We start from the raw sequence: 13,242 nt of genomic DNA on the forward strand, positions 1-13,242 counted from the left end.
CTACCAAAGTTTACACTGCCTGGAAGGCGTTAACCTGCAGTCACTGATTTCAGATGGCACACACTGTACAAAAAAAGGCACTGCCTTTTTCAACACGTCAAGTCTTATTTTCTCATCTGTCCAAAAATAAGTACAGATTCTTATCGACAGCTGTGGAAAGGAAGGTAGAACAGGAAGGCAAGGTATACAAATTATGACAAACTTTAGGCAGTTTGGGATTGCACAACCCGCTTATGCAACATGTTGCACCACGTGTTTTCAGAAATTCCACAGAATCCCCTTAAATTTGCTCCAGTGCTGAGACTCAGTGGCTTCAACCTGCAATAAGTGACTGAACTTGTGATGCGCCATGGGCAGACTGCAAAGATGAGCCTTAAGTTTGCTGCCCTATGCTTTTTTAAATGTGACTTGAAATAACAATTGCAAAATCTCAGAGGCAGATGAACCCTGCCAATTTATTCTAACTTACTCCTAAGCACAGCCTCTTTAAAAAAATCAAACGGGTAGTATCAGCCAGTCCCGCTTGAAATTAATAATCCACTTACAGCTTAAGTGTATTTATAAGAGAAGAAATGGAGACTGAAGGGCCAAGTATCATGCTTCTGACTAGGCTGAAGCTTGCTCAGCCTGGCTGCCAGCCCTCTGCAGCCACCAGGCAGAGAGGCAGGGAGCACAGACAGCCCCCAGGGCTGCAGCTCTCCTGCCTGCCTCTCTGCCCCAGCCAAACCGCGGGCTTCCTGAGCAGCGGCAGAGGCAGGGCTCTTAAAGACACAGATGAGCTGAGAAGCCTTAGTCGGCACACCTAACAATTTTGTGCATACAAGGAGAAAAGACTAAGGGAGAACAACTCAGTGTAGGTGAATCGTCAACATTTAAAATTGCATTGGAAAAAGTGATATGTGCTTAAGAGAAAATAGTGATATATGGCTCCTAGACACAAGTTAGTAGTGGCCGCAATGCAGTTTTACCTGCAGCCCCAGCATTAAGAAGTCTACGCACATGTACACAGTCACACACGCTCAAACACGGCCATATGCAGCTCAACTTGAGATGCAAAAGGATAACTGAAGGTGTCAAACATAAACCGGGTTGAGGCAGGACAACAGTCACAGCCAAGAGTCTACCTACGCAGTTAGCTGAGACACAGTTACACCTTCTAGGCTTGACCGTAGAGCTCCCGCACACACACAGACCCCAAACCTGCTGTTGGCCTGGAGCTTTCTCGGGGGCCCACAGAAAGGAGGGTGGGAGCACAGGGAGAGGATGAGCATGCCTGAGCACCATGGTTGTGGCAGCAGCTGGAATGAGCCTACAAGGAGAGAAAGGCGAAGGGAGGCGTGCCCACGGACCAGCAGGAGGGTGAGGGCAGGTGCTATGCAGGCAGGATGCGCCCTAAAGACCAAAGTCACAGGGCGGCTCCGAGCATCAGCCACAGTGGCCATGGAAGCTCCCTGCTGCGCTGCAGGGCACTGGGGCTCTCGGGTCCCTGCAGCACCCTGCCGAGAAGGAGCTGAGGCTGCCTGTCTCCTCACGGCATTACCTGAAGCAAACTCTCTGCTACTGGAAGGCTCCCATGGTAAAAGCGAGCATTAATTACAGATAATCTAATTTAACCACTGCAGGCAAGAAAATAGCATGAATTAGGAAACCCTTCTATACCTGTTCTGTGACACAAGGTTAAAGATAAGCTTTGCTTGTATTTCTGACACTCTTATGAACCTGTCTTCTGTGTTTGTTTTAGACATGGACAGGCATGCCCACGGGTGTGGGCATATTCTGTTCAAAGGACAGATTTCAATCAGTAAAGTTGCAAAGAACTCTCTATCTATCACGGTGGTTTATAGTATCCAGTGTTCGCAAAGTTCCTCAAAGAAGAACTTCACTGCAAAAGAAGAATGAGCCAACTTCTCAATATCTGTGCCATGCAGACTTGTGTCAAGGAAGCCTATGGAACTGCCCAAGATAAAAGTTACATCAGAGGCGCAAAGTGTCGCAACTTTATCAGGCTACTGATGCAAAGTGGGAAAACTGAACGAAGGCAAAAAAGACACGGCTGTTTCCAGTACAACTGAAGAACATCCTCAAACATCTCACTGACTTTAAACACTGCAGTAATGGATGTTTTGCAAATACAAAAATATCAATGAGAGAAAGAAAATTTTTGATTCTCCAGAAAAGGAGATGGAAAGCAATGGAAAACCAAGCTTTGGAGTATTTGAGGCGAGTGCCAAAAAAAGGCACTTCAAAAATGACTTCCAAAATCAAAATTAATCCAAGTATTTTACAAACAGGATTTCACTGTGGTACCTCATTTTAGTAAATTGAATATATATAAAATATGTGTAGATACGGCACTGCATAGTAATTTTCAGTACCTGTAAGCCCAAAAAATAGGGTCCTGTCTGCTCTGTTTGGTATCAACAAGATCAAGACTCTGACTTCAAAGGGACTAGGCTCTAACTTTTACTTTTGGGAAATCCTTCTCTTGTATCGCTAAAACATGCTGACTTCACAGCACTACAACAAAGTGGACCTTTCCATTTGCTCAGTGACATACAGACAAAAAGCATTTTCCAGAATGCCTGCCTCACAGCCTGGTCACAGTGCTATTGTCACCCCAGGGCCATCTCATGTTTTGCTGATGACTACTTTTACTGTGAGACAGTTAAAAAAAAGTTATTTTTCTATGCTTACTTAAGTAGTAACCTCCCAAATTTCAGGCTGCTTTTTTAACTTTATGAGTCATACAGTACAAAAAGGCAACACAACAACTCAAAAGTCTTGCTGCTTTTCCTCCATGAAAAAGGAAATAAAACAGAGTGGGATCAGATAAAATAGTGAAATGAAGCACCTGTTGAGAATGGAAAAGCATACAGATAAACGGGTTAAGTGACTTCAAGTCCAATACAAGCAATTTGTATTGAATCACGGGTGTTCACATGAATCATTCTCCATTTCTCGCCAGAGAGCTTAGGTTTACAAAACAAAATCATGAATGACGAAGGCTAATTCACAGGCATACATATCATACATTTATTTATTACTTTTTCCTCACATAGCCCTCCGTTTTCATCACAGCTATTGATGGGCACTGAATGACCACATAAGAAAAAAGTTTATTAGATACACTATTAGATACACTATTTGCAACGCACATGAAAAATCTCTCCCAGCTAGAAGGAAGCTAACAGATGGCAGCTGGATAGAAGCAACAGCCACAACTCTTGCTACCTGTGATTAAAGAACAAACAATATCAACTCCAGATTACAAAGTGCAGTTTAAAGAGCCTAGCTTTAAATGAGAGAGAATCAAGGTAGAAAATGGCCAGATACAACCAAATGTTTGCAAAGTAGTCTCAGCAGAAAGGGTATTTTCAGACGATTGCTAAAGCCACCGACAGTAAGAGTCCTCTCTGCTGCACTCTGCCAAAGAATAAAAAGAAAGAGGGGTGTGGCAGAGTGTGTGGGGGCTATGGGGGTGTGTGAGGATGTGTGTGAGGGTGTGTGTGTGTAAGAGAGTTTATTTTGCTGGAATTTTCACTGCAGTTCTGCATACCACACTGTGGTTGGTTGGCTTCCCACTCTGCCATACACTTTCAACACTCTTTAAAATGTGTTGTACCAAAATCATGCCAAATCATAAAAACAAATAAAGACATCCTTCATCAACGCATGTGCCTAACATAATGCATTTAAATAATCCCAGGTTATGGGAATAAACAGGGTCAATCCTCTCACCGACCCTATTTACAGATGTCACCAACCCTTTTTGCAACGACTTGCACATAACTCTGTTTTTGCTTTCCCTCAGTCAAGATCACTCAGTGTTCAGCCCTCTTTACCCCACCATCAGTTCACTGAGGAAATCTGTAAAGTACCTTCATACTTCAGGATTTAGTGAGAATAAGGATCTAACCCAGATTCACTTGTATCAAAGTCGTATTGTTACCCCAAGCGGGTAATAACTTTTCTAAAGCATACAATTTGCTTGTTTGAGAGAGATGCAAGAGTTTCCCCTTCAGTTTAGGGCAGGTAGGAAAAAAAGCAACTTATCTTAAAAGCAACCCTACCTGACAGCAGGCAGCTGCACCTTACTCCATGCCATGCTGAAATGCTGTAACTCACTCAGAAACTTCACAAAGCACTTGTTCCCCAGGATACAGCATGTCTTGAAAACCAAGACCTGAGATCACAAGTTTTTGGAACAGATGAGACTTTGCTCAGTCCAGATACAACCAGCATGTGACACCACCTCATCCTATGCAGCAAAAATCCCTACATTACTTTGTAATGGAATTTATCCACAATGCATTTGATTACAGTACAAACTATGTGTATTTCCTTTAGTTCTATGAAGCACAAAGCAAAATAAATTGAACAGTGTTCTCATAAAAAGAGGAGTTGAAGAATGTATGGAGATTAAGGAAATTTAGAGTCAGTTTTCAGATCAGCCCCATACATCATAGGTGGCCTTAAGAAATGTCTTTGCATCTTAGTTCTCCGTCACTGAAACGGCATAACTTAATACTGACTTCCAAGGGACCAGAAGTCCACCAATACAGATACAAGCATCTATGAGCTCATACGCTCAGAAATTATTGTCATGAATGCCCACCACCTAACAAAATACAACTATAAAATTTTCCACAGAGACACTAGCTAACTTGCCTTTTATTGCGATTTCACAGTCCAAATTATTTGGACTGTCCACAGAAAGGAGGCCGTCAAGTATTCTATTTAGATTAGGATGTCAATGCATACACACACAGACACCACACTTGCTCTTCCTCTTCTGAAGCACTCAAAGGATTATGCTGGAATAATACAGCACTGGCTACTGTTTTACTGGCTAAACCAAAAACAGTTGGAATGGAGGGAGCTAAAAGGTAACTGTCAGCAGTACATCTTCCCAGCAAAAGGTCCTAGTGCCCCAGCGAAAAAGAGGACTCCCAATGAGAACTTCAGAACAAGGTCATATATTGTTGAACTGTCTTGTCAATTAATATATTGTACCTTATTAGTTTAGGTACTTACTTTAGCCTTGCAAACATTACAGGCATACCTTGCTCACACCAAGTTTTACTCAAATGCTTGAAATAAACATATGCTTCCGTGTGGTTTTTTTAAATGGGAACTTAGCACACTGTTTTACATTTTATTTGCTGAAACTTCTAATTTAACTGAACTACAGCATGAAGAATCAGAAGAATGAAAAAATGAACAATTACAGTAAACAGAGGGCTGAATAGCATAAGAAATGAAGGCACCGAACTAGAAGTACACAAATTTCTCATGAGCAATTTTCTCACATCTTTACGTGACTACTCTGAGATGATGCGTGCTCTCCTCTAGGTAGTCAGATCCAATAACAATTAAAACGTGCAACGGAATAACAATTCTGCTGTTAGCATCCTGGTTTGTGAGGAGTGGGGTGATCTGCTAGAAAAATATTCCACAGAAAGGCATGTAACATTAAGCTTAGTAAGCAGAAAATCACAGAACAGAAAATTATCAAATTCGAAGGGTGTTGAGATTACTCGTATTTCCACTCCACTGGCTTGAATCTATTAAAAGTAAATGCTCAAGCAATAACACGCAGAGCTGCATCCATAGGGTAAAGCAGCTGAAAAAGTCAGAAACCTGTATTTTGAAGTTACTTTGCAAACTGAGGATTATTAAATTACTAAAGTACTGAAGGTGGTTTAATCTGCCCAGATAGGACCAGTTCAACACAAACATTTTTAGTACTAAATCAAGAAAGATGAAGGATTTACCCTGTAGCCAAGACATATACAGATACACTGTTCACTTCCCGGGATTTTTTCACAGACCGCTCCCTCCCCACGACTGCATCTGACTGCGAGCTACCACCGGCTGCTCAGGCCTCCACTCTGCCACGCTGCGCTTTCGCACATCGCTCGCTATTAGAAGGAGGTATTTAAGCGTGGGCGTCCTTGGCTGCGGTCCCTCAAATAAGCTGTAGAAATGACGAGTGACCGGCCGGCCCTTCCCGCCCTGGCAACCGACGCCTGGCAGAGGGGACGAGCGCTGGGGCTGAGGGGCGAGGCGCCGCACGGCTTCGCGGGCTGCCGCGGCCCGGCCCGGCCCGGCCCCCGCCCACTCGCGCACCGCCGGCTACCCCCGCGCAGGCCAGGCTGCGGCGGAGGCCGCCGAGAGGGACGAGGCTGCTCGGGCGCTGCCACCGCCCGCGCTCCCGCCGCGCCCGCCCACGGGCGCTCACGAAATGGCGGCGCTCGCCCGGCCGTCGCCGCCGCCGCCGCCCCCTCCTCCCCCGGCGGCGGCGAGGGCGGGCGGCCCCACGCACCTCCGGTCGGCACGGGCCGGGAGGGAGGCGGGGAGGGGGCGGCCCGGCGCCGCCGTGCGCGGCAAGGTGTGTCCCAGGTGCCCGGGCTATATCAGGCGCCGCGGCGGGGCGGCGGGGCTGCCCCATGGCGGCGCCCGCCATGGCCGAGCCGCGCTCCAAGCGGCCCCGCGTCACGCTGCCCACCTGCCCGGCGCACCACCCGCTGCTCGGCACCCGCGTGAGGCAGAGCTTCCCGCCCGTCGTGGAGGAAGGCCTCTGCGGTGTCACCGGCGCCCTGCTGGAGCTCGCCTACCGCCTGCAGGCGCTGGTAAGGCGGCGGGCCGGGGCCGGGACCGGGACCGGGTGGGGAGGCCCCGGGAGGCGACCGAGGGCGCGGCGGGGAACGCAGCCGCCGGGCACCGGGCTATGGAGGTGCCCGGGGGCCGAGGCAGGTGCCGCCGGCGCCGTCGGGGGTTCAGGAGGGTTTCCGAGTCGGGCAGGGACGGAAGAGCCGTGCCTGCCCCGGTGCGTGACCCAGCGGGATCGGGGGGCTCCCCTCGCCCCCGGCCCCTGCGGCGCAGCAGCGCTCCCGCCGGAGCCGCCAGCCGGCCGCGGGGCTGCCTGGGCGCTTACCCCGCGGGGCCGCATGGCAGCAACGACGAAGGGCTGGAACAAGCGGGGGATGAAGCAGGCGCTCGTGTGCTGGGGTAATTTACACGGAGAGTTATGCCTGTGGAAAGAGGGACAGAAACAGGGAATGCTGACAGCTTCGGAGTATAACCCTCTGGTGTTTTTTTCCCCAAACTTTGTATGTAAAATAGTCGTGTGTGGTTAACTGGTGAAATAACAGTTTGTGAACATTGCTGTTGGCTTAGGGTTTTTTGCTCCAGGGGCAGGAACGTGGGACACGAATTAAAAAAGTTCTCTGATACTATGTAACATGCATGCCAAAATTGGGTCTGGCTACACATCAAATATTAAGGCAACATATATTTTAACAAAGCCATTAAAATAAAAAAAAAAATGATAAATGCCATCCCTTCTGATACCAAGCATCCATGGAGAAGCAACACAAACTATATTCAATATATCCCCAAGATCCTTTGATGAAACTTGGTGTCAGGTATTAGTCCAACAAAAATTTAAGTATGCAGTGAAACCTCTATTCGTTAAGCATGTGGATTAAAATAATACTAGTGACTGGCAGCTGGCTGGGATGGAGAAAGCTCAATTAGAAATTGACTGTGGATAAATCAAACCTAGAAATGTGAACATATTAAATAGATAGATTGACATAAAAGATTTACCTTAACAGTTAAGCAGGTGTGGTAACTTGTGCTTTACTTGAAGTCATGCAGCACGCTTGCACGGAGGAACTGGTTATAAAACACTGAATCTTGACTCTTCTGTCAACAGAAACATGAATGAATGACTTCAGGAAAAGGATTATGCAAATATTGCCATGAATGTTCTTAATAAAACATTCCAGTATGTACTTTCTCTTGAATGGTTTATGGTCACACGTGTATGTGTGTCACAGGTTTGCGGTATCTCAGGTGGCCATAAAAATACAAGAGAAAAACATAAACTTGTATTGTGTATATAACTTTTCTGCATTTCTTTCTAAACAGAGTAACATTGATGACACACAAGTATTTCATATTCAAGCAGGGTAATAAATGAAAGCAGGGATGGCAGTAAGAAGCAGAAAAATTTATGAAATGGACATACTTGTTCCTTACGCCTCCTAGGCAATCCAGAGTATGTCCAAGAGACAAAAGCTGGGCTGTATTGCATAGGCATGTTTAGGGAACCAGCAGGTCAAGATGCTGTAGCTCCCTCAGTTTGGTTCCTCGCATATTCCCAGCTGCTGCCTCTCACTCTCCTCAACACTGGAGCTGTGCAGAGCCAGTGTTGAAACTAGTATAACCTGGTGGCTCTCCTTCACTACGTGGCTCTAATACATTCTCTTTATGGGACAGCAAGATCACGGATAAAAGTCTTCTCATGTAAGAGCTGATAGATCTACTAGCATTGTTAAGTGGTTAAAGTTGTTACTTTCCCATATAGAACAGAACAAGGCTTGCAGTGCGTTTAGGGTTATACTACTTCTGAAGTATTCCTAGGCATGAGCTACATACAATATTAAAGGTGTATACAGTATAATTCAGTAGCAGCACTCTTTATTTTGGAATAACATTATCCATAATGAAGCTGATAAATAGATGCAAAGTTGTGCTTGTTCTCTTTTTGGTATTTGCCTCATCTTTCTCATAACTTTGAAAGCTAACTTTTCACTGGAATGCTGACCTGAAGGGATATGTCCCCTGTGCTGGGACTATGTTTAAAAACCCACACGAAACACAACAGCAAAAAAACCCCACACACTCCTAAGTAAAATATTCTGAGGATCTCTGAGTGCTACTGAGAGAGAACATCAATACTACAGTTACCCGTCCAGTATTAAAGGACAGAAGGAGTTCTAGTAGAAGTACAGAGATTTTTCATTTAAGTCCATAACTACTTACTTGCTTTATTGCAGAAATTTGGATTAAGGTCTTCAAAGTGATTGTGCTGGTAGAACAGCTTCCATTGGAAGGGTCTCCCGAGTTCTGATAAAGCCATGTTCTGCTGCAAGTGAGTCCCATATCCAGCAAATCTTAACACTTGTTTTTTCTCTGCTTAGGGTGAGTATTTTGATCAGTCACATGTGGCTCTACCAAATGTTTCAAAGTTCTTCTTGCATCAAGCTCTGGAAGAGAGAAAAGCTGCGGAGGCTTTGATGAAGTATCAGCAAGAAAGAGGAGGCCATTACTGTTCTAAAACCATCCAGGTGGGTAGTAGACAACAAGCTTTCCAGCAGTTGCAGTCTGCAGTAATTACTCTAACTTCATGCATTATCTTGTTGGTACTTCAGATCTCTGCATTCATCTGCTATTAGATTTCCAGATATAATTTCCCTGTCATATTAGTGTACATGGTTTTGTTCTTGATTGTGATGCCTCGAAACTGTCAGACATACAGTCCTAACGCTATGTGGTTGCTTTCTAGCCCACAAGAATATGAACAGTGTTCCCCTTTTTCTTTTGCTCAGCTGGAGACTGCTGTTTCCAGTGTGCTGTAATGGATTATGAGAGTGTCCTTAAACTGTGCTGAAACAGCCCACTTGTCTCACATTGAAACTAAACAGAAGCCTAGAAGCCGTTAGCATCTCGGAAAGGTGGTAAGGAAGGAGGTAGAAGAAAGATGCTTCTTGGTGCAGCAGTTGATCTGTTGGAGCACAGCTTGAGATAGAATTTGAACTAGAGATCTGACTCAGGCTTGCACAGGTACAAAGGAATAACTCAAAGTTATCAGGGAAAAAAAAAAACCCACCTCATTTGTTGAAGACCAAGGGGCTGATTCTCCTCTACCAAATTGGTATTCTGTAAATAGTTAATACAGAATGCTCTTCTCTGGCCTACCATAGCAGTTGTTAAGCTGTAGACAATAAAAATATAAAGGCCATCTTGAAAAACTTTCTATTCAGTTTGAATCAGGGAAGACGTTATAGTGGCCTTCCAGTACTTAAAGGGGGCCTACAGGAAAGATGGGGAGGGACTCTTTTATCAGGGAGTCTAGTGATAGGATGAGGGGTAATGGTTTTAAACCAAAAAAAGGGTAGATTTGGATTAGATATTAGGAAGAAATTCTTTACTGTGAGGGTGGTGAGACACTGGAGCAGGTTGCCCAGAGGAGCTGTGGATGCCCCCTCCCTGGAAGTGTTCAAGGCCAGGTTGGATGGGGCTTTGAGCAACCTGGTCTAGTGGAAGGTGTCCCTGGCCATGGCAGGGGGGTTGGAACCAGATGATCTTTCAGGTCCCTTCCAACCCAAACCATTCTGTGATTCTATGACAGGGTTTACTGGTGTAAGAATGCTGCTCAGGCATGGCTGCTGCTATCTAAATCTCTGTTCCTTGAAAAATTGCTTGGGTTCTGCCACTTCTGTATGTTTACAGCCATCCAACTCTGCAAAAAACAACAGATGCTCCAAACTAGAAGGAGTTGTTGCAAAATCCTAGCACATCTTGTTTAAAGCGCCAGGTAAGTTGCGGGAAAGCATCAATGACTACAGTAAGATGAGCTGTTCTTCTGAGTAAATGTAATTCTGTCTTTGTTTTTAGAAACCAAACTGTGAGTACACAGTCGGTCTGATGAAAGCCCTGGAAGTAGCAATGGTACAGTGGAAAACTATGATACGATATTTTGAAGAGCTTTATGCCCTAAGTATGGAAAATGCAGATCCTCATAGCGCAAGCACTATCAAGAAACAATTTATCAGGCCCAAAATCCGGAAGATCAAGCTCATGGGAGATCTACTGACCAACGCTCGCAGGCTTGACTGTTCCCAAGATGGCAGAAATAGTCTTGGGGATTATTTTATGGACCGGTTGCAGAAAGAGTTCAGAACAGGCGTAGAGCCAGAGTCTAGTCAGCACTGCAGCCCCTGCCCGCCTCTCCAGCAGTGTACAGGAGCTGCAGAGGGTCTGAAGCGACACCAGAGAGAATCTTCCCAGCACAGAAACGGCATAGGGCCAATATATGCAACCATACACTGCACTACCACACTGCCACAGTGTAACGATGGGACAGGAGCAAAAGTGAAGCAGAGCAGGGAGGGACTTTAATGCTGTGGCTGTTGCAGCTACAGGGCAGCTCCTAAGGCAGACCTGTACAGAGGATGGCCTTGAGACCAGAACTCAAGAGACATGATGCTGTATTGCTCCTCCTGCTTTACACCCTGTCCCCTTGTCCTCTGTTGAGCCACTGCTCAAAATCTAGCCCATACCGTTATTTTGTTTAAATGATAGCAAGGTTGCTAGTTACCCAGGTTGTCGACATTAGTCACACTTTGATCTATGCAATTCCTAGAAGCCAAAAGCTTTTAAGCCTCTTTTCTGTCTTAAATGATTAATAGGATTAGTTAATGCAAATTATTTTTAACAGTATATATAACTTTTATTAAAAAAAAAAAAATGTAACTTTAGTACAAGGAAACTTTTGTGGCAGAAAATCCAAATATTTAGTTTTATATTATTAGATATTTTATATTACTAGTAGATATTTTACATTACTAACAAGTATACTAATATAATGAACTTTGTTTTAAAACAAGTTTTTTTTTTAAAAAAGTTTTCTTGTCTTATTTCTATCATAGTAGCAATTTAAATAAGTAGTCTAATTCATTTACTTACACCTAGCTAGTTCTAGTGGTATACTTCTCCCAGATGAAGGATGCAAACATTTCCTCAGCAGTGGGAATAAGACGATGTGCTGGTTTTCTCCACAGTTATTTGCCTAGTTGGCTATTCTCATCTTCAGAAAGCAGATAAGAGATAAATTAGGGGTTCTCATTAGATGTGATATTTACAGGTTCTAGTGCGTAATTTGCAAGTGTCACTGAAGACACTAGCTCTAGGGCTCTGTCCAGACCTAACCTAGGATGGTTGCTTTAATTACAGTACACACCCTTATTTCAGCTGGCTAAATTATGGTATTACTATGTGTCCTCGTTTTGGCTGGGATAGAGTTAACTTTCTTTCTAGTAGCTGGTATAGTGCTGCATTTTGGATTTAGGATGAGAATCATGTTGATAACACAGTGATGTTTTAGTTACTTCTGAGCAGTGCTTACACAAAGTCAAGGCCTTTTCCTACTTTGCACACTGCCCCACCAGTGTGTAGGCTGGGGGTGCACAAGAAGTTGGGAGGGGAGATGGCTGACCCCAGCTGACCAAAGGGATGTTCCTTACCATATGATGTCATGCTCAGCACATAAACTAGGGGAAAAGCGGGCTGGGCAGTGGTCAGCAGGTGGTAAGCAATTGCATTGTAGAGCACTTGTGTATATTCTTTTATCATTATTATTTTCCCTTTCTTTTCTGTCCTATTAAACTGTCTTTATCTCAACCCATGAGTTGTTTTTTTGTTTTTGTTGGGTTGTTTTTTTTTTTTAAAATTCTCTCCCTCATCCCTCTGTGGGAGAGTGAGTGAATGGCTGTGTGGTGTTTAGCTTCCTGCTGGGTTAAACCACAACATTATGGTACTACTGCTATTTCTTGTATTCCCTATCTTGGTCCTCAGTAGAGGAATAGAGCATACAACTAGAATTGCATCATAAAGAGTGGCTGCTTGTTAGTTTTGCTTTGCAATTAGAGGGGCTCTTAGCACTACCACACATAAGGCCTTTACTTTAGCCAGCTTGGTTAAAGTTCAGAGGTATCCAGATTCCTTCCACTCATCTCCTACAGGAATGCGCCTCTTTCTGTACACTGGCTACCAAGGTCACCTAAGAAGAGCAACTGGCTAGATCAGCTGCCTGCAGCTAGGGTTTTTTTGTCATTATATACAACATCTTTTTTGTAAATTGGGCTTTGCTTCATTGAAAGATTGTCTTGCACTTTTATTTAATACTGTAAGCCATACTCCTGTTAGGCTTGAAAATAAATTCAGTTCAATGTTAAAAATAGCACTTTGCATCTACATTGTATTCCTCAAGTTACCACATAGGCACGCTAGTATTCTTCTCCAAGAGATTTTGTATACAAAACTGCACCGGCACTTTTCTGCTACTAAGAAAGTTACACAAAATGGAAGAGTGGACCACAGAATGAAAATAAATGTCAGAAAAGTACATTAAGAATGCTGCACGATGAAACATTTTCAGTAGACTCTGACTTTTATACACAGCTGCAGTTAAGTAGCCATTTCTGCAAAAAACCCCACCTACTTTCTGTTGGTGTTGTAACACGACAGACAATTACAATGCAGATGCTTTCCTAATCTTTCTGTTAACATGATTAAACTGGGGGGGGGGGGGGGAGGAAATAACTTTAAATCAACCCCATATTCATTTCTAAAAATGTTGCGGTGTGCCACAAGAATGGCTTGAAGCCCTTT

The 13,242-nt window shown here is 44.3% G+C and overlaps 1 protein-coding gene and 1 long non-coding RNA gene across 5 annotated transcripts in view; one reads left to right on the plus strand and one right to left on the minus strand.

Moving 5' to 3' along the window:
• LOC148057086 (uncharacterized) overlaps positions 1 to 8,975 on the minus strand; it is a 50,110-nt gene extending 41,135 nt beyond the window's left edge. Inside the window, exons 1-3 of one of the 3 annotated variants that reach the window (XR_015701839.1) lie at positions 8,833 to 8,975; positions 7,612 to 7,710; positions 6,938 to 7,034 (exon numbers count right to left, since the gene is read on the minus strand). This is a non-coding gene — a long non-coding RNA (uncharacterized LOC148057086). Of the gene's footprint in view, positions 1 to 6,508; positions 6,643 to 6,937; positions 7,035 to 7,611; positions 7,711 to 8,832 lie in introns of those variants that run through there. The other 2 variants (XR_015701840.1, XR_015701838.1) reach the window with 2 other exon arrangements.
• LOC104010885 (ferritin light chain) lies at positions 5,829 to 12,252 on the plus strand. Of its 2 annotated transcripts, XR_015701837.1 has the most exons (4): positions 5,829 to 5,934; positions 8,991 to 9,137; positions 10,303 to 10,387; positions 10,468 to 10,607. XR_015701837.1 is itself a non-coding variant. In XM_087745668.1 (3 exons), the coding sequence occupies exons 1-3, from the start codon at positions 6,450 to 6,452 to the stop codon at positions 10,969 to 10,971; spliced, it is 834 nt and encodes a 277-aa protein (XP_087601794.1). In that variant the 5' UTR covers positions 6,032 to 6,449; the 3' UTR covers positions 10,972 to 12,252. The 2 variants fall into 2 exon arrangements, 1 of the variants encoding a protein (XP_087601794.1); XM_087745668.1 differs by lacking the exons at positions 5,829 to 5,934; positions 10,303 to 10,387 and adding an exon at positions 6,032 to 6,632 and having other exon boundaries at positions 10,468 to 12,252.
• Positions 12,253 to 13,242: the final 990 nt, after the last annotated feature.

This window comes from Nipponia nippon, unplaced genomic scaffold (assembly GCF_047370975.1).
Source record: "Nipponia nippon isolate SJK-2023a ecotype South Korea unplaced genomic scaffold, ASM4737097v1 scaffold_10, whole genome shotgun sequence".
NCBI lineage: Eukaryota > Metazoa > Chordata > Aves > Pelecaniformes > Threskiornithidae > Nipponia > Nipponia nippon.